Genomic DNA, 27,532 nt, shown 5'->3' on the forward strand with positions numbered 1-27,532 from the left:
GGGATCTATGTAGAAGGAGGTGGTAATGGGATGTCTCCATCATACTCTTCCCTTCAAGGCTCAGGGATCTATGTAGAAGGGGGTGGTAATGGGATGTCTCTGTCACACTCTTCCCTTCAAGGCTCGGGGATCTGTGTAGAAGGGGGTGGTGGGGGAAAGACTGTAAGAGCTAGCAGTGGTGGACAGTTTTAGGAAACAGCATTTTCCAGACACAACAGGGCAGATCACATATGAACTCAGACTGTGACAGCATGCACAGGACCTGCACAACCTCAAGCCGGATGAAATCCCAGCGTGAAGAAGGGGACGTGGGCACAGAGGCCACACCCATTCACAAATGACAGCTGCTGGGAGAGGGAAAGTCAGTTTTCTGCAGTTGAGTGACACTGGGTATATCAACATACTCAGGAGTCGTTGGTCAACACAAATTAGACTCCAGCTTTTTAGTGACTTTTTTGGTTTGTTTTGGTTTTGTTTTTTATCTTATTAGAAAGAACATGAAGTTTATTGGAAGGGAAGCAGGGAGGAGATGGGAGAAGCTGGAGGATGGGAAAGAATATGATAAAATATATTCTATGAAATTCTCAAAGAACAAATAAAAAAGATAAGTGGGCCATACTTATGCAGGTAAGTACCTCTGTGTGTGGTTTCATCTCTCACATGGATAAAAATTTTAAGTTCTGTTGAATTCACTGGAAGAAAAAAGAAGTTTATTCCAGTATTTGTGATGGTTTCTTCTTTTTCAGTGTTTTCATGAACCACAAGGCATCCCTGCTTATGTAATTCTTGTCACTTCTGTTTTTAAATGAAGTGTGAAAAACTGCAGCTGGGGAAAATAAACCCTTAGTTCCTATTAGTGTTTGCATGTCTTGTTCTCACACAGGGTGATAGTGTGACTATCTACTGTGATTGGCCTTAGGCACGTGTACCCAAGGTGTTTTTTTCCTGGCCCCATGATTTGAGAAGAGCACTTTTAAACCATAGAAGCCTCCCATTCCTCATGACTTTTTCAGCAACCATCTGCTAGATTCTTCAAGGGGACCTTTGAAGACAACGTGCTTTTGAGGGTTGTCAAATGAATATAAGACAAAGTCATTGGCCTGTGGAGGAGATAGATTGTTATGATTGTTAATTAAAAGGAATCATTGCAATATAACTACACGAAATATAGCAGGCTAAATGCAGTTATTGAAGGGACTCTTAATAAAGCTTGTTAAGTGCGATTGAATCATCAAGGGCCTCTGGAGGTAAGTTTTTAGCACAGTTGTGGCTTGCCTTGAAAGGAAGGCCCCTGACAACGTCTATGTAGCAAATGGTGAAAACTGATGATCTATGGAATGGTCTAAGTCTCCTGTGCTTGGAGCAGCTTTAGCCTGTATTCTTTGTACATGGCCAAGTACTCATGTTCTTAAAAGTATATGTAGCTAATACAATCAATTAAGAATTAATTTGGGGCTGGAGAAATGGCTCAGTGATTAAGAGTGCTTATTGCTCTTGTATAGGACCAGTGTTTGGTTTCCAGCACCCATGTTGGGTGGCTCACAACAGCCTGTAGCCAGCTCTGAGGTGTCTGGCCTGTGCTGGTACCCACATACTACATATGTGTTCTCATTCTCTGTCTCTCTGTCTCTGTCTCTGTCTCACTCTCTCTCTCTCTGTCTCTCTCTGTCTCTCTCTCTCTCTCTCACTCTCTCTCTCTCTCTCTCTCTCTCTCTCTCTCTCTCTCTCTCTCTCTCTCTCTCTCTCACACACACACACACACAAACACTTGCTCTATCTCTCATGCTCTCATGGTCTCTCTTTCATACTCTCACACACACATATATAAATATTTAAATCCTTGAAAATTTTCTTGCTCGATATTTAATCTCTGATTACTGACTTAATCAAATTGCCCAACTTTCACACACTAATTTCCATGATTCTAACATATTTCATATACTCTAAATAAAGAACATAAGAATGAATATGTTTGTTGCAAATATGATTGCTGCATTTATGTGTGCCCTGTTCTAAAACACAACACTGTGAGTTGGATTAGTTTTACTTTTAAAACCCTTCCTAAGCATTATAGATCAACTCACTTAACTTGCCTCCCCAGGAAGTGTGGTAATAATTCTTTCTTGTGTTTTCTTGGATTATGTTATCTTTACAGTTGCATAGTAGCATAGCTTATAGAATCTTAGTTATTGATCATTTGGGGGTCTTGGTTGTCTTGTTTAAATTAGTGACTCAGATTTGAATCATAGAATGGAAATCAAACTGAGTTTCCTTTTCAGGAGTCATTTCACATATATTGTTAAAAGCTAACTTATTTAAAAACTGCCTTCTGTAAGTGGGCATTTCTTTATGCAGTCTGTTGTCTGTCCACCAGACATTTGGTGCATTTTGGAGTACGTCACGTGGGGAACATCACCTGCCCCTCCGCATACTGCGCTGCTGCAGTGCCCTGTCCTGCCATCCCTGGAGCAGACCATGTTACTCTTGTTTCTACACTGGTACCACCCCGCCTCCCCCAGGTCCTGAACAGCCACCCAAGTCTTCAGTAAACTTCCTACTTGGTGTAGACCGCTTGACTGCTCAACATTGTCTGAGTTAAGACTAGTCACATTGTATTGCATTCATTCTCTCCTGTTGAAATTGCTATTCCTACTTGTGTAGCTTTTGTCATTTGAAATCATACTGAACTCATACTTTTTCAGTAACTCGTTTGATTTAAACACGGTATTATGTTTCTTTTTGATAGTTGAATAAGCAACCAGTTCCATCAGTGGGAACACCGAGAACAATTCTCTTATCTTGCTAATATCCTTCCTGGTGTTTTAAAAAGGTCCCCAGCTTTCCAATCAATAGCTCTATGTTTCCTAGCCTTCATTTCTTTTCTTCTTCTTTGATTCTTTTCTCCAACCCACCCCTGACACTTATGTCCTGTGAGCTGGAATCTGTTTTTTTCAGTGGGAGGTATAACATCAGCCAGAATCTAGGCATGTAGTCAGGATGGGTATAAAAGTTGGAAATAGATAAAAGGGTTACTATTTATTGGCTAGAGAAATCTCCTTTGTGAGGTACAGGGTTTTGTCTTTGAGCCTTCTTATTTATGAGGTTATATCTTTGACCACTATTCTTACTCACTATCAGGTTATGGAGGGATTCACAGGGAGATGTGGGTGCAGGGGACTAGCACCTACATGTAATCTGTCTTCCAGGCCTCTCCTTCTGCTGGGACTGCATCACTTAATGGTTTTATGCTAAGAGCTGCTAGAAATTACTGCTTCCAGCAAGAAGTGGACATGGCTATTATTTCACCTCACTGGATACTTTTCTGAACCAGAGTTCTTTAATTCAGGGTCTCCAGGAGAACTGTCACATGAGTGTCAGGGCAGCAGAGCTGACTACAGGTGTTTCAGGAGGACCCAGGCTTGGCTTTCTGTTGTTCTCACAGGCAGTAGATGTGGGCAGATCACATTAAGTCCCGTGTCCTAAATACTGGAAACATGAAACTGTCTAGAAGAGTTACTTCATGTTATGTGGAAAACTCAGTATACATTTCTTCCCTTGATGAAGATGCATGCACAGAGGAGGTGTGGATGCTGGTATAATCATAGCAGCCTGATTGTACTAGAGATGAGCCTAAATTGTATATAACCTTAATTGTATGGACACACTTGTTCATGAGCTTTAGAGTACTCCTGAAGTTATGGTTGATGGTACTCAGTACATAGCCATTTATAGTGACAGCAGTCATGACAACCATTGCTTATTTTGGCCTGGATTTGATACAGTGTATCAAATTTGTTAGTGGTATATGCAGCGGTGTTTTATAAGTTCTGCTCAGGTATCAGAGTGCTTCAAGCTGTTTCAGTAAAATGCACATATTAGATTTCTACTCTTGGGTAACATAGTACCACAGAGGAACAGGCTTATCATTTCACCGTTTCAATGGCTTGAAAGTCTGGGTGTGGCCTAGGGTTGCTTTGTCCGGGATCTTGCCAGGCTGAATTCAGGTTGCTGTCTCGGTGGCAGTTCTCACCTGGAGCTCAAGGTCCTCTTACTTATCGACAGAACTAAGTTTTACTGTGTGTGCAGATACGTGGTTCCCATTTTCCTGACGGTTGTCAGACAGAGATGGTGTTAAACTTATGGTCCATAGCATACTCTCAGCATGGTCATGGCTGTGTCTCAGACTGGTCAGCCTCCAGCTTTCTGACTTTTTTTTCCTGGTTTGGGAAGGTTCTCCAAGCTTTGTTTACCCCACCAGGAAATCTAATGTTTGCATAGAGAACAACATAATTATATCACGTCATACTTGCATGGAAAAGGGAGGGAATTATTCAGACAAGTGATACTAGGAATTGTTTTAGAATCTACCTCTTAGAAACTTCAAATTTTGGTGATATCTATTCATAAGCATATATATTTATTATTTTTGTAGCAGCATTGCACTTTTTAAATAATAGCTTTTGCATGAAGGTCTCAAAGCCTCAGCTCTTTTGTGTAAAACATATGATGATTCATTATTTGGATGAATCGTTTTGTATATGATTTATTACAAGAAGACTGAGCATGGCATTGTGGGAAAAGATACAATAACATAGTATGGCCCTTACATTCATGGACTTAGGTAAAGAATGGTTGAATCTCAGCTGCTGGAGGGAAGGCTCAGCAGTTAAGAGCACTTGCTGCCCTTGCAGGGGATCTGGGTTCTGTTCCCAGCATCTCCTTGGCAGCTTACAAGTGTTTACAACTCCAGTTCCAGGGCTCCAACACGATCTGCTGGGCTCTGTGGGCACCAAGCATTCGTGTGGTGCATATACATATATGCAGGCAAAATATGCATACATATAAACTAAAATAAAAAACCTTAAAAAGATAAGTAATGCCTCTCACATATGGTCTGCCGTAGGGTGCCTGAAAAACATGGTACTGCAGAACTAGTATGGCATCCTCTGAACTGGAATCTAAATTGAAAGAAATATGCTTCTTTTCATTCCTTTGTCAGTCTACTTAGATGTTTGTCAACTTATAACTTTGTGTTTTAATTTTTATTAATTTTCATTATTGTTTTCTATTTTATTTTCATTTTGATATTGAATTGTTATTTAATTTTATGCTTATTTTGGATTTCATCCACTCTGCTAAGTATCTAAAGTATCTGAAGATTGACTCCAAGGTTATATCTTTATATCTTCTTTTCTGCATTCATTTAATGTTATATTTTATGTATATGTATATATTATATTTACATATATGTATACATATATATTTGTATTATATGTTTATGAATTTGTCTTAGAACCTCTTGTGTTTAGGGTTCAGTGTCACTTAAGGCTCACTGGTTTATTGACTGACTCAGTGATGGTGACGTTTTCTTATTTATTGCCCTCCGATCTTTAAAAAGAACACAAATCCTTAAAAATATGGAGTACATTTAGCATACTTATGGTGTATTATTAAGTTTTGATCATGAGTAGAAGATTCTATATTGAATCTTTAAACAATATATATCTTCAGTGCTGGAGAAATGGCTCAGCAGTTAAGATTACTTGCTGCTCTTCTAGAGGCCCCAAGTTTGGTTCCCAGCATCTGTGTTGACAGTTAACAACCATTTGTAACTCAGCACCCTTTTCTGGCCTGTCAGGATACTACACAAATGTGGGGTGCGCGTGCGCACGCGTGTGCGCGTGCACGCACACACACACACACACACACACACACACACACACACACACACACACAGAGTCAGACAGACCATACATATACAGAAGAAAAACAACAAGAAAACCCAAACTCTCAAACATCCTCAGCACTTCTGATGTATGCTAAAAAGGATCTATCTCATTTGGTTTAATTATAATTCAACCTATGCTTAACAATGGTGGCAAAGTCTTGAGACAGGATGGATGGTGAATATTGAATTAATTTTTTTCCCTGAGCTTTAAGTACTTGGCTTATTTTATACACACATTTTACTTGTTATTTCTTATCATATAAATTTTCATATTTATTACATAATTTAAATAAAAGTTTATAAATTTAGTAATCTTACCTTTACTTGTGTCTGCAGATATCTGATATTCTGCTTGATGTTTTCCCCCCCACTGTGCTTATACACACTCTGAAACATTGATGCCTACAGCTGTTTCTGTGTCTATGTTTATATCAGTGTGTGCATCCATGTACATAGATACATTTACTCTCCAGATGGACTCAACCTGTTATGTTATTCCAAAAGTTGATCTTTAAACTTTAGCAATATGAGATCTTATTAAATGTTTTCCAGTTTTTCTCATTTGATAGCATATAGGGATGCAGAAACTGTTTACTTGAAGAAAACCTGTTAAAGCAGTTTCATTCAGAATAATCATTTCTTTAGAGAGAAGAGTGAACTTGTGTGTAGATGTTTTCTGTTGCTATAACAAAATGCCTGAGATGACCTGAGAGCAGGAGAGAGTAACTCATCTCAGCCTCACATCAGTTGACTGTTGTTCGGGGACTATGCTGAGGCAACACCACAATTAAGGGGCATAGTAGAGCAAAGATGCTCATGTATGGTTGCTGTAAATCATATGGAGAACAAGAGCAAGATGGAGAGAGAGAAGCGGAGTAGGAGGGAGAGGGAGAGGGGAGAAAAGAAGGGGGGAGATTATGTTCTAGAGTCCAGAAGCTAAGGAAATGCACACAACCAATGGACTAACTTCCTTCTGCTGGGCCCCATCTGCTGACTCTTCCACCACCTTACAGTACTCTTCATGGTGGGGACCACCAAGCCTTTCACACATAGTCTTTGGGGGACACCCAAGATCCTTACAGGAAAGCTAGAGGTTGCACAGTAGACTCCAGAGTTTCTACAGGGTAGGGAGAATGAAAGAGTTGGGACACAGTATGGTAAGTGTGGTTATTGTTGCTGTTGTATGTTTGTTTGTTTATGAAGTCGGGTTATTCACTCTTGATGATTTAAAAATATCCATTTGCAGCCGGGCGGTGGTGGCACACGCCTTTAATCCCAGCACTCAGGAGGCAGAGCCAGGCGGATCTCTGTGAGTTTGAGGCCAGCCTGATCTCCAAAGCGAGTTCCAGGAAAGGCGTAAAGCTACACAGAGAAACCCTGTCTCGAAAAACAAACAAAAAAAAAAAAAAAAAAAAAAGAAAAAAAAAAAAAAGAAAAAAAAATATCCATTTGCAGTCAGTTGATAAAACCTGAGACAGAGGCCAGAACCTTGTAGGAAATATGGCCTGAGCCATAATGATTTTTTGTTTGTTTGTTTTAGATAGATAAATTTTCTTTTTTTTATTTTTTTAAATTTTATTTTATTTTATTTTACAATATAATTTAGTTCTACATATCAGCCATGGATTCCCTTGTTCTCCTCCCTCCCGCCCCCCTCACCTTCCCCCCAGCCCACCCCCCATTCCCATCTTCTCCAGGGCAAAGCCTCCCCCGAGGATTGAGATCAACCTGGTAGACTCAGTCCAGGCAGGTCCAGTCCCCTCCTCCCAGGCTGAGCCAAGCATCCCTGCATAAGCCCCAGGTTTCAAACAGCCAACTCATGCACTGAGCACAAGACCCGGTCCCACTTCCTGGATGCCTCCCAAATAGATCAAGCCAATCAACTGTCTCACCTATTCAGAGGGCCTGATCCCGTTGGGGGCCCCTCAGCCATTGGTTCATAGTTCATGTGTTTCCATTTGTTTGGCTATTTGTCCCTGTGCTTTTTCTAATCCTGGTCTCAAAATTCTCGCTCATATAAACCCTCCTCTTTCTCGCTAATTGGACTCCCGGAGCTCCACCCGGGGCCTAGCCATGGATCTCTGCATCCAGTTCCCTCAGTCATTGGATGGGGTTTCTAGCACGACAATTAGGGTGTTTGGCCATCCTATCACCAGAGTAGGTCAGTTCGGGCTGTCTCTCGACCATTGCCAGCAGTCTATTGTGGGGGTATTTTTGTGGATTTCTGTGGGCCTCTCTAGCACTTTGCTTCTTCCTATTCTCATGTGGTCTTCATTTACCATGGTCTCCTATTCCTTCTTCTCCCTCTCTATTTTGATCCAGCTGGGATCTCCCGCTCCCCCAAGCTCTCTTTCCCTCGACCCTCGCCCTTCACTACCCCCACTCATGTCCAGGCTGTTCATGTAGATCTCTTCCATTTCTCCATCATTGGGTGATCCCTGTGTCTTTCTTGGGGTCCTGTTTTCCAGGTAGCCTCCCTGGTGATGTGAGTAGCAGTTCAGTCATCCTTGTTCCACATCTAGTATCCTCCTATGAGTGAATACATACCATGTTTGTCTTTCTGAGTCTGGGTTACCTCACTCAGGATGATTTTTTCTAGATCCATCCATTTGCCTGCAAACCTCATGATGTCATTGTTTTTCTCTGCTGAGTAGTATTCCATTGTGTATATGTAGCACATTTTATTTATCCATTCTTCAGTTGAAGGGCATCTAGGTTGTTTCCAGGTTCTGGCTATTACAAACAATGCTGATATGAACATAGCTGAGCAAGTGCCCTTGTGGTATGATTGAGCATTCCTTGGGTATATGCCCAAGAGTGGTATAGCTGGATCTTGGGGGAGATTGATTCCCAATTTTCTAAGAAAGCACCATATTGATTTCCAAAGTGGTTGTACAAGCTTGCATTCCCATCAGCAGTGGAGGAGAGTTCCCCTAGCTCCACATCCTCTCCAGCATAAGGTGTCTTCAGTGTTTTTGATCTTAGCCATTCTGACAGGCATAAGGTGGTATCTCAGAGTTGTTTTGATTTGCATTTCCCTGATAATTAGGGATGTTGAGCAATTCCTTAAATGTCTTTCAGCCATTTGAGTTTCCTGTGTTGAGAATTCTCTGTTTAGTTCTATAGCCCATTTCTTGTTTTTGTTTTGTTTTGTTTTTCGAGACAGGGTTTCTCTGTGTAGCTTTGTGCCTTTCCTGGAACTCACTTGGTAGCCCAGGCCGGCCTCGAACTCACAGAGATCCGCCTGGCTCTGCCTCCCGAGTGCTGGGATTAAAGGCGTGCGCCACCACTGCCCGGCTTATAGCCCATTTCTTAATTGGACTGTTGGGCATTTTGATGTCTAATTTCTTGAGTTCCTTATATATTCTGGATATCAGTCCTCTGTCAGATGTGGGGTTGGTGAAGACCTTTTCCCATTCTGTAGGCTGTCGCTTTGCCTTGTTGACCGTATCCTTTGCTCTACAAAAGCTTCTCAGTTTCAAGAGGTCCCATTGATTGATTGTTTCTCTCAGTGTCTGAGCTACTGGTGTTATATTTAGAAAGTGATCTCCTATGCCAATGCGTTCAAAACTACTTCCTACTTTCTCTTCTAGCAGGTTCAGAGTAGCTGGATTTATGTTGAGGTCTTTGATCCACTTGGACTTTTAAGTTTTGTGCATGGTGATAGATATGGATCTATTTGCAGCCTTCTCCATGTTGATATCCAGTTATGCCAGCACCATTTGTTGAAGATGCTTTCTTTTTTCCATTGTACACTTTTGGCTTCTTTGTCAAAAATTATATGTTCATAGGTGTGTGGATTAATGTCAGGGTCTTCAGTTTGATTCCATTGGTCCACATGTCGGTTTTTATGCCAGTACCAAGCTGTTTTTATTACTGTAACTCTATAGTAGAGCTTGAAGTCAGGGATCGTGATGCCTCCAGAGGTTGTGTTATTGTACAGGATTCTTTTGGCTATCCTGGGTTTTTTGTTTTTCCATATGAAGTTGAGTATTTTTCTTTCCAGATCTATGAAGAATTGTGTTGGTATTTTGATGGGGATATCATTGAATCTGTAGATTGCTTTTGGTAAGATTGCCATTTTTACTATGTTAGTCCTGCCTATCCATGAGCATGGGAGATCTTTCCATTTTCTGACATCTTCTTCAATTTCTTTTTTCAGGGACTTAAAGTTCTTGTCATATAGGTCCTTCACTTGCTTGGTTAGTGTTACCCCAAGGTATTTTATGTCATTTGTGGCTATAGTAAAGGGTGATGTATCTCTGATTTCCTTCTCAGCTTCTTTGTCAATTATATATAGGAGGGCTACTGATTTTTTTGAGTTGATCTTGTATCCTGCTATGTTGCTGAAGGTGTTTATAAGCTGTATCAGTTCCTTGGTTGAATCTTTGGGGTCACTCAAGTATACTATCATGTCATCTGCAAATAGGGAAGTCTTGACTTCTTCCTTTCCAATTTGTATCCCCTTAATCTCCTTATGTTGTCTTATTGCTCTGGCTAGAACTTCAAGTACTATATTGAATAAGTATGGGGAGAGCGGACAGCCTTTCCTCGTTCCTGATTTTAGTGGAATTGCTTTGAGTTTCTCTCCATTTAATTTGATGTTGGCCGTTGGCTTGCTGTAAATTGCCTTTATTATGTTTAGGTATGTTCCCTGTATTCCTGATCGCTCCAAGACCTTTATCATGAAGGAGTGTTGGATTTTGTCAAATGCCTTTTCTGCATCTAGTGAGATGCTCATGTGTTTTTTTTCTTTAAGTTTGTTTATATGATGTATTACATTGACGGACTTTTGTATGTTGAACCACCCTTGCATCCCTGGGATGAAGCCTACTTGATCATGGTGGATAATTGTTTTGATGTGTTCTTGGTGTCTGTTTGCCAGTATTTTATTGAGTATTTTTGCATCAATGTTCATGAGGGAGATCGGTCTATAGTTCTCTTTCTTTGTTGTATCCTTGTTTGGTTTAGGAATCAGGGTAATTAAACCTCATAGAAAGAGTTTGGTAATGTTCCCTCTGTTTCTGTTGTGTGGAACAATTTAGAGAGTATTGGTATTAACTCTTTTTTGAAGATCTGGTAGAATTCTGTGCTGAAACCATCTGATCCTGGGCTTTTTTTGGTTGGGAGACTTTTAATGACTGTTTCTATTTCGTTAGGGGTTATTGGACTACTTAAATAGTTTATCTGGTCTTGATTTAACTTAGGTATGTGGTACCTATCAAGAAAATTATCCATTTCTTTTAGATTTTCCAGTTTTGTAGAGTAGAGGTTTTTGAAGTATGACCTGATGATTCTCTAGATTTCCTCAATGTCTGTTGTTATGTCCCCCTTCTCGTTTCTGATTTTGTTAATTTGGATGCTCTCTCTCTGTCTTTTGGTTAGTTTGGATAAGGATTTGTCTATCTTGTTGATTTTCTCAAAGAACCAACTCTTTGTTTCATTAATTTTTTATATTGCTCTCTTTGTTTCTATTTTATTGATTTCAGCTCTCACTTTGATAATTTCACGGTGTCTATTCTTCCTGGGAGACTTTGCTTCTTCTTGTTCTACAGCTTTCAGGTGTGCTGTTAAGTCACTAGTGTGAGATTTCTCCAGCTTCTTTATGTGGGCATTTAGTGCTATGAATTTCCCTCTTAGCACTGCTTTCATAGTGTCCCATAAGTTTGGGTATGTGGTGTCTTCATTTTTGTTGATCTCTAGGAAGTCTTTAATTTCTTTCTTTATTTCTTCCTTAACCCATTGGTGATTCAGTTGAGCATTATTCAGTTTCCATGAGATTGTAGGTTTTCTGTAGTTTTTGTTGTTGTTGAAATCTAACTTTAAACCATGGTGGTCTGATAGAACACAGGAGGTTATTCCAATTGTTTTGTATCTGTTGAGATTTGCTTTGTTGCCAAGTATGTGGTCGATTTTAGAGAAGGTTCCATGGGGTGCTGAGAAGAAGGTATATTCTTTTTTGTTAGGATGGAATGTTCTGTAGATATCGATTAAGTCCATTTGAGTCATGACATCAGTTAAATCCTCTATTTCTCTGTTAAGTTTCGATTTGGGAGATCTGTCCAGTGGTGAAAGTGGGGTGTTGAAGTCTCCCACTATTAATGTGTGGGGTTTTATATGTGGTTTAAGCTTTAGTAATGTTTCTTTTACATATGTAGGTGCCCTTGTGTTTGGGGCATAAATGTTCATAATTGAAACTTCATCTTGGTGGATTTTTCCTGTGATGAGTATGTAATGCCCTTCTTGATCTCTTTTGATTGATTTTAGTTTGAAGTCTATTTTGCTGGATATCAGGATGGCTACACCTGCTTGTTTCTTAAGACCATTTGGTTGGAAAATCTTTTCCCAGCCTTTTATTCTTAGGTAGTGTCTATCTTTGAATTTGAGATGTGTTTCTTGTATGCAGCAGAAAGATGGGTCCTCCTTTCGTATCCATTCTGTAAGCCTGGGTCTTTTTATAGGTGAATTAAGTCCATTGATATTAAGGGATATTAATGACCAGTGATTGTTCATTCCTGTTATTTTTGGTGGTAGTGTGTGTGTACTTCTCTTCTTTGGGGTTTACTGCTGTGGCTTTATCTATTGTCTGTATTTTTGAGGGTGTATCTGACTTCCTTAGGTTGGAATTTTCCTTCTAGTGCTTTCTGTAGGGCTGGGTTTGTGGATAAGTATTGTTTAAATCTGGCTTTGTCTTGGAATGTCTTGTTCACTCCATCTATGATGATTGAAAATTTTGCTGGGTATATTAGTCTAGGCTGGCATCCATAGTTTCTTAGTGTCTGCATTACATCTGTCCAGGTCCTTCTGGCTTTCAAAGTCTCGATTGAGAAATCGGGTGTTATTCTGAAGGGTTTGCCTTTATAAGTCACTTGGCCTTTTTCCTTTGCTGCTCTTAATATTCTTTCTTTATTCTGTACGTTTAGTTGTTTAATTATTATGTGGCAAGGGGACTTTTTTTGGGGATCTAGTCTGTTTGGTGTTCTATAGGCTTCTTGTATCTTCATAGGCATTTCCTTCTTTAAGTTGGGAAAGTTTTCTTCTATGATCTTGTTGAATATATTTTCTGTGCCCTTGAGTTGGTATTCTTCTCCTTCTTCTATCCCTATTATTCGTAGGCTTGGTCTTTTCATGGTGTCCCAAATTTCTTGGACATTTTTGGTCATGACTTTGTTGGCTTTAGTGTTTTCTTTGATTGATGAATCTATTTCTTCTACTGTATCTTCAATGCCAGAGATCCTCTCTTCCATCTCTTGCATTCTGTTGGTTATACTTGCATCTGAAGTTCCCGATCATTTACTCAGATTTTCTATTTCCAGCATTCCCTCTGTTTGTGTCTTCTTCATTTATTCTATTTCCCTTTTCAGGTCTTGGACTGTTTCCTTCATCTGTTTCATTGCTTTTTCATGATTTTCTTTCAGGGCTTTATTGTTTTCTTCCAGGTCTTTATTGTTTTCTTCTACTTTATTTGTCCTTTCCTCTAGTGTTTTTTTTTCATAGCGTTCTTCCCATTTTTTGTTTGTCTTTTCCTCTATATAAGCCTCTACCTTCTTCATGATGTTATTCATAAGGCTGTTTTCTTCTGCTTCTTCCAATTTTTGATGTTCAGGTCTAGATGTTGGAGGAGGCCTAGGTTCTGATGATGCTGTATTGCTCTTCATTTTGTTTTATGTACTTCTGCCTTGAGTTCTGCCCATCTCCTTGTCGTTTGTTCTTGGTCTTATCAGCGCACTTGGTCCAGACAGAGCTAACAGATTCAGGAAGTCTCTCTCTCTTGTCCAGATGGGAGCTCTCTTGTCCAGATGGGAAGTCCAGGACAGGATGGGAGCTCTTGACCAGACTGGAAGTCCGGGGCAGGAGGGGCGCTGGGGGCCGGTCTCTAAGTCTCAGGAAGTGGCTGGGGTCTCGGACGGATGGGCGTGGGGGCAGGGCGTGGAGATTGCAGGGTCTGCTGGGGGTCTTGGAGAAGGGGAACCTTCCTGGTAGGCTAGAAGGGAACCTGCCCAGTGGCCACAACCTGGGGCCAAGTTGGGCAGGTCTTCCCCAGAGTGGCTGGTGCCCAGGGATGGGATCTAGGCTGAGCCCAGGCACTCACCTCTTGTCCAGAAGGGAAGTCGGGGGCAGGATGGGAGTTGAGGGTGGGTTTCTAAGTCTCTGGAAGTGGCTGGGGTCTTGGGCGGATGGGCGTGGGGATTGCAGGGTCTGCCGGGAGTCTTGGAGAAGGGGAGCCTTCCTCGTAGGGCTAGAAGGGAACCTGCCCGGTGGCCAGAACCTGGGGCCAAGTTGGGCAGGTTTTCCTCGGAGTGACTGGTGCCCAGGGATGGGGTCTAGGCTGAGCCCAGGAACTCACCTCTTGTCCAGAAGGGAAGTCTGTGGCAGGATGTCTTTTTTTTTTTTTTTTTAATTTTATTTTAAACTGTAAGCCATGAGTTTATATAAAATAGTTATGAGGAATTTTCCAAATTGTGAGCATAGCTCATGAAAGTGGGCTTTTTGGTTATTTCCTGATGTTGAAATGACACTGAAAAAATCAGTGTGTTTAGTGATCATGATGTGTCAGTGAAGTGTCCTCAAGTCACTCCTTTTATTTTCCAGATATGTGTCACCAAGATGTCTACACGGAACTGCCAGGGGATGGATTCAGTGATCAAGCACCTGGACACAATCCCTGAGGATAAAAAAGTCAGAGTTCAGAGGACACAGAGCACTTTTGACCCATTTGAGAAACCAGCCAATCAAGTAAAAAGGGTGCATTCTGAGAACAATGCTTGCATTAACTTTAAGTCCTCCTCTGCTGGCAAAGAGTCACCTAAAGTTCGAAGGCACTCCAGCCCCAGCTCGGTAAGCTCCGCCCCTTCCAGTATATCACCGGGTAAACCCCAGGCCTAGCCTTCATCATAGCTGCACACTGTGAGGAACAAGGCAGGTGGTGTTTGCAGTGCGTTTTTATGCATTCTCTCCCAGGGTGGTTGAATGTTTTGGAAGAGAGAAAGCTATTCACAGACTCTTGAGTTAAGAGTATCCAGCAAGCAAATGAATGGAATAATTTAACTTATTTTTAGAAAAAAAGCAAACAAACACTTTTTTCTTCTTTTAAAAATAAGAGTGTTTGGAGTTAGACAAATTGATCATTAAAAATCCTTTGTATTTCTCCCTCTTCGAGATGATTGTGAACTTTTCTGTGCTTGTGAGAAGTTTTCTAAGTTGGCAAATTCACAAAGCATTTCACTTCAAGAAGAGCGTGTTCATGTGTGGTCCCACAGTTTGCTTCTCGTGGAAATATTTTAGAATTTAGCAGCAAGGCATTGATCCTCAAAGAAAAGCCCGTTCGTTTTTAGGAAATCCTATGCTCTACACCAAGGCAATTCTTGCCTTTTGACCAAGGTGCCTTCATTTGCATGGAACAGAATCCAGTAGACTGGGTGGCTTCAGAAAGAGAAATTTACTTTTCGTCATTCTAGAGCTGGGAAGTCCTTGCTCAGGATTCTGGCAGTGTGGTGCTGCATGTGGTCAGGACACTGGTCTCACTCATGAGGGTGACAACCAGATTAGCTTCTGTCTTCTCCAGATGTCTCCTCTGTCTAAGCACTGCTTCACTGAGATGGGGCATTTTCAGGACTCAGCTTTTAAAGGAGGCATTCTCATTCAGGATGCTTGCTTCTTTTCACTTACAAAATTGTAATTGGAACTCGTACTTTCAAGGCTGGTGGGCATTTAGCATTGTAAAAATATCCTGTGATCTTTGGAAACTGAATAATTTTCAGACTTAACCGACACTTAATAATCTTTTGACATTGATGCCGTAAGAGTTTAAAAAGAGAGAGGGAAATATTAAGGGAACTTACATTCTGTTATCTTGCTAAAAACACATGTCATTTGACAAATTTGAGTTCAAAGTTTTTAATGGGAACAGACCCAGCAAAGCCACTGAACTGCTCCAATAGTATTGGCACTTAAGTTTAATTACACTTTATATTGTAGAATATTATTTTAAGATGTGTTACATTTGCTTATGCTGTGGAACATTTGTTTTAATAATGCAAAGATGTGTTGCATTCTTTTATGTTGCATTTGTTTAACTCTGTAAAGCTTTGTTACTTTGCCTGTCTAAAACACCTGATTGGTGAAATAAAGAGCTGAATGACCAATAGTGAGTTAGGAGAAAGGATAAGTGGGGATAGCAAGCAGAGAGAATAAATAGGAGGAGAAATCTGGGAAAAGAGGAGCAAGAGAACAAGGAGAGGAGGATGCTAGAGGCCAGTCACACAGCCAGCCAGGGAGTAAGAGTGAAAGTAAGATATACAGACATAAGGAAAGGTAAAAGCCCAGAGGCAAAAGATAGATGGGATAATTTAAGAAAACCTGGCTAGAAACAAGCCGAGCTAAGGCCAGGCATTTATAAGTAATAATAAGCCTCCATGTGTGATTTATTTGGGAGCTGGGTGGCAACCGCAAAGAGCCAAAAGAGAAAAAGAGTGAAAGAGTAAAACAAGCAAACAAAGCAAAAAAAAAAAAAATACCCACAAGAAACAAAACCAATAACAGCTTTATATTACGGAACAGATGCAGTGTCAATAAAGCAGAAGTAAATATTACTGCAACACCTTTGAAAGTTGGTTAAATACCCCCAATCTTTGCCCATGATTGTTACGTGTTGCTATAAGGTAGGACTTACCTGTGTCACAGCTCTACCATTGACTTCTCATCGAACCTTCAAATTTAGTATTATGTAAAAGAAATTAAGAGTTGTTGAGAGTGATCAAGCTCCTCCCATGTTAAGAGAATTGTGTGCATTTTACTCTGTAGTTATCTGGTATCATATATGTCAGCCTATAATGGATTTGCAGAAATTATCATACTAGATATTACAATGAGTTAATCTTACACTAAAATGTACAATCTATCTGAGTTCATTCAATTGGTCATCCTGTACGTTGTCTGGAATTCCTAGCTATGGTGCACGGGTACAATATTCTTTTGGGATATTGTTCTAATTATTCCTATAGGTGTTGTTCTGATTATTCCTATAGGTACAAGCCTTCTAGGTTCTGTTTTTCGTTTTAAACATATCCTCATTCCCTTGTTTTGAAAATTTCCATAATTTCTGATTCATATAATAATCTTGGTTTATAATTATTCTTTCTCTGCCTTTGATCTAGAATCAGCCATTTCTCTAGACAGCTCTCATCCCTCCCCTTGCCAATTGGAGAATGAAAGTTGGAAACTAAGATGTGATTGCTGTGTGTGCTTATTTCTAACGGAGGTCATGTAGTTTTAAAAGTCAATGCCCACATCATAATGTAAATATTAACAATGTACTTTGGATATTCATTTATAAATTTTAATAAGGAATTAGTTTTAAAAAATCCTTATCAAAAAAAGCTGGGAGCCACCTGTTTGATATGTTTGGTATTTTTCTTTCCTCATGAAGTTTTTTGGTTATTGCAGTAGTATTGAACACTGCTTACAGGTCAAATATGATAGAATTAGGCAGATGGTAGTGCCATAGGTTTTGAAACCCACCGTATAATTAGAGAAACTAGTAGAGTAAAACTAAACCAGTAGGTAATATCTCCAGTAAGCACACAACATCTCCATGAAGCTCAGGGTCATAGGGACTGGACAGATTTTGAACAGTATCAAGAACTGGACAGTATCAGGGAAGGGGAAGCTGAGGACCTAGACGTTCTCACCTGGGACATGTGGCAGCTCACCGAGAATCCTGCACAGCACTGAAACCTCAAAGAGAAACTCAATGGCTCCTGTGAGCAGGGAGAGCAGGGAGAGTGCAGGGAAGTCTCAAGGTATGTGAGTAGTCTCACGTCTTTCTTTTGGGACTTTTTCTTTTTTCTTTTCCATTTTTCTTCATTAAGAAATTTTCTACTCACTCTACATACCACCCACAGATCCCACCTCCTCCCTCCTTCCATCTCCCAGCCCTCCCTCCCAAGCCACCCCACATCCCCACATCCCCCAAATCAAGGTCTCCCATGGGGAGTCAGCAGAGCCTGGCACACTGAGCCTAGGCAGGTCTAAGCCCCTTCCCACTGTACCAAGGCTGTACAAGGCGCCACATCACAGGCACTGGATTTCTTTTGGGACTTTTCTAAAATGACAAATTGAGGCACTTTCTTGCCCTACGTAGAAAGCATTGGAAAAATTCTGCACAGGGTAGATTCAACAGATCCAAGGGAACAGGGAGGCCCAGGAAGAAGTGACATAGGGAAACAGAACTTAGGGATAACTAGTAATTTACGGGATAATAAGGAATACACAAAGAGAATTTTCTCTGTTATATTTGTATTTACAGACACACTTATCTAACATTTTAAGCTTACATTAATATGTATCATTTTATAATATATTATTCATACTACAGAAAGTATAGTATACTATGATTGAATTTCTAACTTTTATTTCTTGTAGTTGCATTTTCTTTTCATTAGTCCCCAACTGGTGAGATTAGTAACACCATTTTGCCTTCAATAATAATGTGTTAGTTTGATTATTTTATACCTATGACAACCATAGGAAATCATGACCTATGAAAACCATTGGCACAGGGTTCTGTTATTTTTGGAAGCATTTGATGACATAGTGGTGATTGCTAAATCCAAGAGTACCCCTGCTGACACAGCAGCATTAATTTGTACCTTCATCTCATCCTTATTTTAAAATATTGGTTAGTTAGTATTGTCTGTAGGAGTAAGTAGAGTTGAGAAGACAAGACAGCTTGATGAAGTTGGCAATACATCTACTATTATAATGAGGAAATGGTTATTCATATACATGCTGTGGCAGAAACTATTTTAAATCGCCACACCTTGGAATGGGGATGTAACTCAAGGGTAGAACCCCTGTCTATCATGGATACACAAGCCTTGTGTTCAATCTCCGGTATTGCGTAAAAACAAAACACAACACAAAACCAGAAACTAAAAACTCCTGAAAACCTTAATCACACCTCCATTTCTTGTACATGTGTGTGTTCTTGTGTGTGTGTGTGTGTGTGTGTGTGTGTGTGTGTGTGTGTCTTTCCCAGGTATAGGCTGTTATATGTTAGGAACAGTGGCTGAAGTCCAAGAAACAATAGAAACTTGATATCAGTATCTATTATGATAGTCCATACTTGTATTTTTTTTCCCCTAGACCATGGTATGTTGAAATTCAGGGGTATTGTAAAGAATAAAATTCATAGTAATTAACATATTTTTAAAAGATATTTGATAGTTTGTTTCTAGCATTTTTTATTATCTACTTTTTATAGTATTTAATGCTATTACTGACATGATAATCACTCACTAGCCTGTCCTGTTGCCTTCAGCACAGCCCATCACCACACTCTTACTAGCTGTGGCTGTTGGGAGGACTGTAGGTAGATGCTTGTTCTGGTGGTCCAGGTTAGAAGGTATTTCATTGAGTTGGGATGACATCTGCTGAGCCCAAACAGAGCTTATTTTCAGAAATTTCATATTTAGGTTAGTTTTCTCCATATATTCTCCAAACTGCTATAGATTTACGTCTTTCTATACCATGAACATCTTCATGTCATGATAGTAGTGCTAAATCTGGAGAGAGAGGAGGAAGGTCTGGGTTTGCAATGAGAGTCACACATACTCATCCTGGAGTCATGTCTGCTTGGCATTGCTTCCTTTCTGGTGAGAGTGCAAAATCCTCACACAGAGCCAAGCCTCTTTGTCTGCTTGTTTCAATGGCTGGTATTTGGGTCTGTGCCTTTGTCCAGCATTTAGATCCTCTTTGCAATTAAATTATCTGTTTACTGTGAATTGCCTTAATGATGGAGTAAAATTGCTGGGAGATAGATCCTGCTCTGGGGCTCAAGGAACAACAGAATGACTGGAGGCAATCTTGAATCTAAGTCTTTGTTTTGAGGTAACAGAATTCTGAGTGAACCCTTCCCTCCCTCAATCGAGTACCCATGCAGAATGTAGTGTACTGCAGCCATCCTTCAGTGTGGCTTTCTTGCAGTTAATGGAGTTAGGGTCCTGATCTTAAATGGCTGCCTGACTAAGGCCTTGTATTATAAAGGCTTGGTTGCTATGCATGCCTCATGAAGTAGGACCCATAGGAGGGAAACTGGGTCGTTGGAGATGTGTCCTTAAGGAATATTATTTGGACTACCCCGCCTACTTCTTGTTTTCCTCGTCTCCCACTTTTCTGTCTCTTCTTCCTCTCCTTCTCTTTTTCCTTCTCCCTCTTTTCCTCCCTTCTCCCACCCCCATCCAAGCTGCTATGGGGTAATCAGGCCCTCTGCATGCTCCTTTCGTTTGGTACTGGACCATCACAGGCCAAAAGCAGTGGAGTCAGGTGACCATGGACTGAAACCATGAGTCCAAATGAACCCTTCCTCTTGTGAGTTGCGTGTCTTAGATATTTTGTCAGGGGGCATGGAACACTGATTGACACAGGGGCTCTCAGCTTTAAACAAGTACTTACTGACAATGAGAATGAGTCTTCAATAGAGTCAATGTGGAACTATGGCTGCATCATTGGGATGTACTTTCAGGATACTCATACAGTGCATAATGATACAGTTTAAACACCCATTCCTACTTCTAGGAATGAGATTTCAGCATAAGATAGAGCTAAGCACAATTTAATGTTTCCCCCATTTGGGTGAAAGTTAACCCATGGGGACTATTTTACTAGGTTAGTAGTAATAAAGATTTTCAGTTTGCATCAATTTATTTTAATTCTAGTTCTGCTAGTAGCTACAGAATCTTAGGTAAGTTTTGTCATTTTTCTAGCCTTTACATTCTTCATGTCCAAATGGGATGAATAATAGAATCAATCTTATGATGGGTCTATTGGTTTTAAATTTAGATAATAAAGGCCGAAGGCCAGGAGGAAACCTTCAGTATTTGTGGTATTTATTACTGCTATTCAGACAGTGAAGTGGAGCTCTTAAGGTCCTGCCTTGTGGGTGGCAGGGTGACAAGCACTGCTCAGCTGTGGCACCTGCACTTCCATTACCCAGACCCATGTTCCCCTCCAGTGAGCCAGACAATTGACGGCCCTTTGCGCTTCTATTCTGTTTTCAAAAATGTATTAACATTATCTCATTAAATTCAGTGTCTCCACGGAGTGTCTGTTAGCAATTGCACAGTAGCCCTCTGTATTTCCAACTCACCATGATGCTTTCGGAGAGTGCATTTTAAGGAGAGAAGTGATAAGAAGAAAACTGTTGTCCCATAAGGCTCTTTCCATCCATTCATGCACCTGAGGTCCCAGAGCCAAAGCTAATGTTCAGGGCTGACTGCATCTTGGTTTGTTGTAGTGTCTTCATTTAAACAGGAGAGTATAATAAAATTGTATGAAGAAAGGCAAATGAAAGACCTGAGCCCTAATTTTAAGGTAGGACCCCCCTCCTCTTGCATTAGTCTTGGTTTTGTTCATTTGATTGGAGGGGTTTTACTGTTGGCCCCTTTAAATGCTTGGCATTTGAATTCCTTATTTATATGCATGGTAATTGCACAGCAGACTACTTTCCATGCTTAAAATAGGAGACTCACTTTGTAAGAATCTAATCCTCAAAGCTTAGACTATCTTATACCGTCCATGTTCCAAAGAACCATTCTTTTATAGTCCAGAACTGTTCTTAGAGAGGAATCACATGCTTTTAATTTGTCTAAGGAAGACTGTATGATTGATCTGCAAATTACAGGGTATTTCCACAGTGTCTACATATCAGTTCCACAGGGCAAATAACTGATTGTTTTACTGCAAAACGTGGCAAAATATTAATTTTTTGTCATTGCAGTGTTAATAGAATATACTTTAACCGCAACAGTTAATACATCCAAATCCACTTAGTTAGAAAAATGGACCATATGTGTCATTATTATCTTCTCTTGTTTTTGTCTTTCTTGTAAATAAAATGGAGATTGATTCTTGTCACATGAAAAGTTTCACATTTTTACAATTTCCTCTGTTCAGTTTTTAAGTAGTGTCACTATGTCTTATTTGAAAGCTGTTGCATATTCAAGGCAGATTACGAAGAGTGAAACATACAATGCTTAATCAGTTATTTGTGCCTCTCCCGAGAGAGGAAAGACTGCTGTCTTCCATTCTCCCATCAGTTTGTGCGGCTTGTCTTGCCTTCAGTGTGCAGGAGCCAGGTAGGCCCTGATAGGAGCAAAGGGCTTGCTGTCTGTAGCTACCTTTCTTCTGTAGCTTAGATTCATTCTTAAAGGGGCACAAAAGCAGACGTGAAGATTTTTCACTCCGATTTAAAATAATTTAGAGAGGAACTGTGAACACAATATTTTCTCCATTGAAGATCATTTATACTGAGTTTAATATAGGTTTTAAAATTTCTATTTAGAACTTGGGCTCAGGAGGGTGATGGCGAAGCGCGACATTCGCAAGCTGTTTCCTGGCGATGAGAAATAAGTGAGAACATAACCCACACAGGACTAGTCAAGCAGCTCGGAATGCAAATGCCCATTACATTTTACTTGGTTCTGATGTAGTTTTTGAGGAAAAAAAGTAAAAAAAACTCCTCAGTGTAATGTGTAATTTAACATATGTGGAATCAAAATATCATTAAGAAAATCTTGGATCTCCTTTATACCTTCCCTTCCTGTCTATGCCTGTCTACGTTAAAATTTGAAGTATATTTGTCTGTCATCAAGCCGTCTTTTTCTGTGGCCTGCGTTGCCCTGCTTCTCCCCACCCCCATCTCTATGTTGATATTCTAAACCACAGTACCTCAGACCCTATTTGCAGATAAGATCCTTGAAGAGGTTACTACGTTTAAATGCGTCACTGGGATGGTTCCTCTAGCTGATGTTCTTCTGAGCCGAGGAAGGAACACCACAGAGATAATTCAGGGAGAGAAGCAGGATGGGGACGCTAGCCACAGAGAGGCCTCAGCAGAAACCCAAACCTGCTCTCACCACCATCTTGATATGCTGGCTTCCATAATTGGGAAATACCATTTTTTGTTGTTGATGCTACTGAGGCTTGAGCACTTTGACACCTCTAGCTAACTAATTCATATCTAGAAAACAATTCTTTGTTATTAGTTAGGGTGTTTTCTTAAAATATTGTTCATTACCAAATTTTGCTATTTTTCCCTCGTACTGCGTGCTGAATGGGAACATTAAACAGATGAGTTTTGCTTTGAGGAAAAATGTGTTTAATTAAAACTCAGCAGATAGTCTTGGGAAAGTCATCTTTCTGGGAGACTCTCCTATTTATACACTTAGACTGGCGTGAATGATGCTGAAGTGTTGTACAGCCCTAGTTATTTCTGATTTTTGTGAAGACGAGTTCTATTTTTGGTATATACTTCATTAAAAATTTAGCAACATGTAACTATGGTGCTTGGTGTGACTGTGTGGAATTGTCCTCTCATTGGATACTTTGTTGAAGAAATGGGTTACTATGGTGTTCAACTCCACGGCAGATTGAATAATTGACCCCAAAAGCTTCTTGCTGTCTTTGTTGCTGCCTTTGACTCATTCATTCTGCCTATGAAGATGCTCAGTCAGCATCTCGAGATATGTGGGTTTAATAATTGGGACCAGAAAATAATTCTCTTTATGTCAGTATTGAAATTAGAAGCAGAGTTTGCCTGTCTTAACTTATTAAGTAGATTCATAACTCCAGGTTACCAACTATGCCATATACACTTGGAAAAGTTGACTTCATAATTGACAAATTGACCTTTTTCCTTTCATCATTGGAATTTTGTTGTTGTTTTGTTTTGTTTTTTGAGACAGGGTCTCACTATGTAGCCCTGGCTATCCTGGAATTCACTCTATAGACCAGGTTGACCTCAAACTCACAGAGATCCCTCTGCCTCTGCCTTCCAAGAGCTGGGATTGAAGGCGTGGGCCACCACACCCAGCCTCTGTCGTTGGAATTTTTATTGAGATTGCATTAAATTTGTAAATTATAGGGAGCTGACACCTTGAGGTGACAAAAGATGCCTTTTCATTATCAGGTATTTTATGGTCTTATTTTTATTACTATTTACTTAGCATAAAGTAACAGTGTTCATTATAGCATTTTATGAATATTTCCTTTTGGATGAGACTCTTTTCTACTCTTCTCTCTCCCCTCCAACACCCTATGCCTATTCTGTTATTGTGTCCTATGTATCTATTATTGTCCATACCCTTTCTTAAAACCCTCTTCCCTGTCTCACGACCCCCTTTCTAGTCTCATGACCTTTAACCACACTGACTCCCATGTAAATATACATATATAAAAATTACAAGCCAGGATCTGCATGAGAGAGCATGTGGTTTTGTCTTTTGAGATTGGATCAACTCAGTTAATACAATAATTTTGAGATCCATCATTTTTCCTTTTGGATTTATAAAGTTCCATTGTATATATGTACCTCATTTTCTTTATATTCATCAGTTGTTGGATGTCTTATATTGTGTTTTCTTGCTATTGTAAATAGAGAAACAATGAACATGTTTATGCTAGTGTCTCTGTGCCAGGATATAGAATGCTTTGGGTGTAAACTGCAGTGGGGTAGCTGGGTAAGATCATTGATACTCTTATTCTCTCAACACATTATATTGCCCTATCCAGCACCCCTGAGAGCTAGTCAGCAGAGAGCAGGCTTGAAGCTCTGGATTTGGCATCCAAGCTATGTGATGCCTTTAGCAGTAGGGTCTTAATCATTAGTTTTGTGGGCAACCAAGAGGAATGCCAAGAACCTCTGTCCCATACTTGGTACTAAGGTTTTTGTTTAGTGGCCCACTGTTCCCAAGAATGGCAATGTCTTGTCTTGGAAAGTATTTGCTAAGTCTTTTATGTTTTTCAATTGGGTTACCAGATGGTGGCTTTCATACCTCCCTTGTTTTGATTATTGCTCCCCCCTTGTCTCCCCACCCTTTGTTTGAACCCATCTGCCCCAGTGTCTGCCCCTTCCATGTTCATTTATGTCCTGTTGCCCTCTTCCTGAAGGTGCCCTGTCCCCTCTGCAGTGTCTCCGTTCTGATTTTCTCGTTTCTGGAGGTACTCCTCGTTAAGACATGAAATTAAGGAGTGGAAGCTAGGACACATACGTGGGAAGAAATGCAGCTTTTGTCATTTGTACCTTGGTTACTTCTCTCAGTATAAAAATTTCAAGCTTCATATATTTTCATACCAGTTTCATGACTTCAGTTTTGTATATAGCTGAATAAAATTCTGTTTTGTATGTATACTCTATTTTCCTTACCCATTCATCTGTTGATGGACAACATTAACAAATGGGGCTGAGAATCCTAGATGTTAACATGTAAAGAACGAAACTAAATCCCTATATCTTACCCTGTACAAAACTCAATTCAAAATGGATTGAAGACCTCAGTATATGACCTGATATTCTGAAACTGATAGAGAAAATAGTAGGAAGTACCCTTCAATATATAGACAAAGGTAAGGATATTCTGAAAGGTACTCTGGTAGCTCAGGAAATGAGACCAACAGTGCACAAAAAGGATCTAATGAAACCAAAAGGCTTCTGTAGAGCAAAGGTAACTGTTAATTGAGTGAAGAGGCAGCTCACAGAATAGAAGAAATTATTTCCCTGATATATTTTCCTCTGATAGAGGACTAGTAACTAAATAAAACAAAACAAAACAAAGACTAAACTCCACAAAAACAAACCAGCTAATAAAAAATGTGCTTTGGAATGAAACGGAGAGTTCTCAAAAGAAGAAATTCAAATGGCCAGGAAAAGCTTTAAAAAATATTTAACATACTTAATCATCACAAAAATTCAGATTTAAACCATTTGTTGATGTCATATCACCAAGGATACAAATGGCGGTTCCTGTTGGTGTGGATGTGGGGAAAGGGAACCTTGTACAATGAGGGTGACAGTGAAGCTAGTGTAGCCATTTTAGAAATCATTCTGGAGGCTCCTCAAAAAGCTGGAAATAGAACTGCTGTGTGACCCAGCTATACCATCTGGGCATGTGCTCTGAGAAACTTACAGCCTATTCCAGAGGCACTTGTACATCTGAGTTCATCGCAGCTCTAGTCACGACAGCTGGGAAGCAGGACTGTGGTTCGTTTGCCCCGATTATTGACTGACAACTTTTTGGTGATAAAGTTTTGCTGTTCTTTATATATTCTAGCCCCCTGTCTGAAGTGGATGACAGGTTTTCTCTCATTCTTCAGGCTGTCTTTTCATTCTGGTGATTGTTTCCTTTGTTCTGTAGATTCTTTTAATTTAATGTCGTTCAATTTGTCAATTCCTGGGGATATTTTCCTGTGTTATTAGCATCCTATTCAAAAAGTTCTTGCCTATGCCTATATCTTGAAGTATTTCCTCTTAGCAGTTTAAATATTTCAGGTTTTAATTTAAAGTCCTTGATGTGTTTTGAATTGATTTTTGTGCAGGGTGAGAAATAGGGATTTAATTTCATTCCTTGTACAATCATTTTTGCCAGTACCATTTGTTAACATTCAACAAAAAAAAACAAACAACACCTCTTTAGTTACATGTAGAAATTCTGATTTTTTTCTCATTGCATAGAATGAGCTTTTGTTAAGAAAGCAGCAATTAGAAAGCTTACTTGCAGGAGTTGATTTTTAGTCTTGATAATATTCATGCACACACATACAGACTATACAAACACATCATAAACACAAATACAGGTTGGGGATTTAGCTCAGTGGTAGAGCGCTTGCCTAGCAAGCGCAAGGCCCTAGGTTCAATCTTCAGCTCAAAACAAACAAACAAACAAACAAACAAACCAAACACAAATACAAACAAACATTTGGGTAGATTTTCCCTTTATTTTCAGATATACTCTTTTATTCTGCTTTTGAATTTTCTCAATAGCATATTGTTGATCCCCCTCACATCACAATTATGTGAACTTTTATTTGCCAAAAGTGGTTCTTACGTTTATTGTAATCTTTGATATAGTTGGACTTAACTTCCTTCTTATTGATGATGATTTACTCAGTATGCTTTTTTTTTGAGAATCCCTTATCTAAGTTCTCTTTCCTTATTCTCTTTCTCTCTTGCATTTCCCCTTCATTCCTCAGTTTATTTAAGATGTATACATTCTTACTTATAAAAATGTAGAAAATACTTTTTAAGGTATAAGAAAAATACTAAGATTTGTGACTTTGGAGTCAATCAGTGTCTACACTCTGTCCTAATTAATTTAGGAAATCTCAACATGATTTTCTCTTTTCTTTGCCTTCTGGTACTTGCGTTAGTCCAGCCAAGCCTTGTGTTGAAGTACTATGGAAGTTAATACCTTGATTTATTTGCCTCAGGTGATAAAAATCGCAGTGTATCCATATCTCTCAGTGGGCACACTAACAAATACAGTAGTAGTGAAGTCATTGCCTTGTTTTTTTTTTTTTTTTTTTGAGACAGATTCTCTCTACACAGCTCTGACTAACCTGGGACTTACAATGTAGACTAGGCTGGCCTCAAACTCACAGAGATCCCTCTACCTCTGCCTCCAGAGTGCCGACCACACCCAGCCAAATCACTTCTTAACTTTACAAATATTGCTTGCCATTTTGCAGCCCTTGTTATCTTTGATTAACTTTACTATGTAGTCGCAGTCTCTCCTTGAAGTTTCTGGTGAGAATTTTGTTCAAACCTGAGTTTATTGCTATTTCAGCTGTATCTTTTCTCCTATTCAATACTCATTAAATGTTTTTATACTGTTTAAATATTGATCATACAATAACTTCAAAGTCATCCTTACCTTGGCACTGTTACCTCTGTTTCCAGTTTTAGTTCCTCTGCCCACAAAACTCTGCTTCTCTTTGATTGTTGCATCCTTGATGATTGTATGAACTGAT

The 27,532-nt window shown here is 39.7% G+C and overlaps 1 protein-coding gene across 3 annotated transcripts in view; it reads left to right on the plus strand.

Annotated features, from left to right (window-relative positions):
• Cdk14 (cyclin dependent kinase 14) overlaps window positions 1–27,532 on the plus strand; it is a 573,205-nt gene that overhangs the window by 130,023 nt on the left and 415,650 nt on the right. For all 3 annotated transcript variants that reach the window (XM_059257306.1, XM_059257307.1, XM_059257308.1), the window contains one exon: window positions 14,321–14,566. In XM_059257306.1, coding sequence (XP_059113289.1) covers window positions 14,321–14,566 — 246 coding nt within the window. The remainder of the gene's footprint in view (window positions 1–14,320; window positions 14,567–27,532) is intronic.

This window comes from Peromyscus eremicus, chromosome 3 (assembly GCF_949786415.1).
Source record: "Peromyscus eremicus chromosome 3, PerEre_H2_v1, whole genome shotgun sequence".
Lineage (NCBI taxonomy): Eukaryota > Metazoa > Chordata > Mammalia > Rodentia > Cricetidae > Peromyscus > Peromyscus eremicus.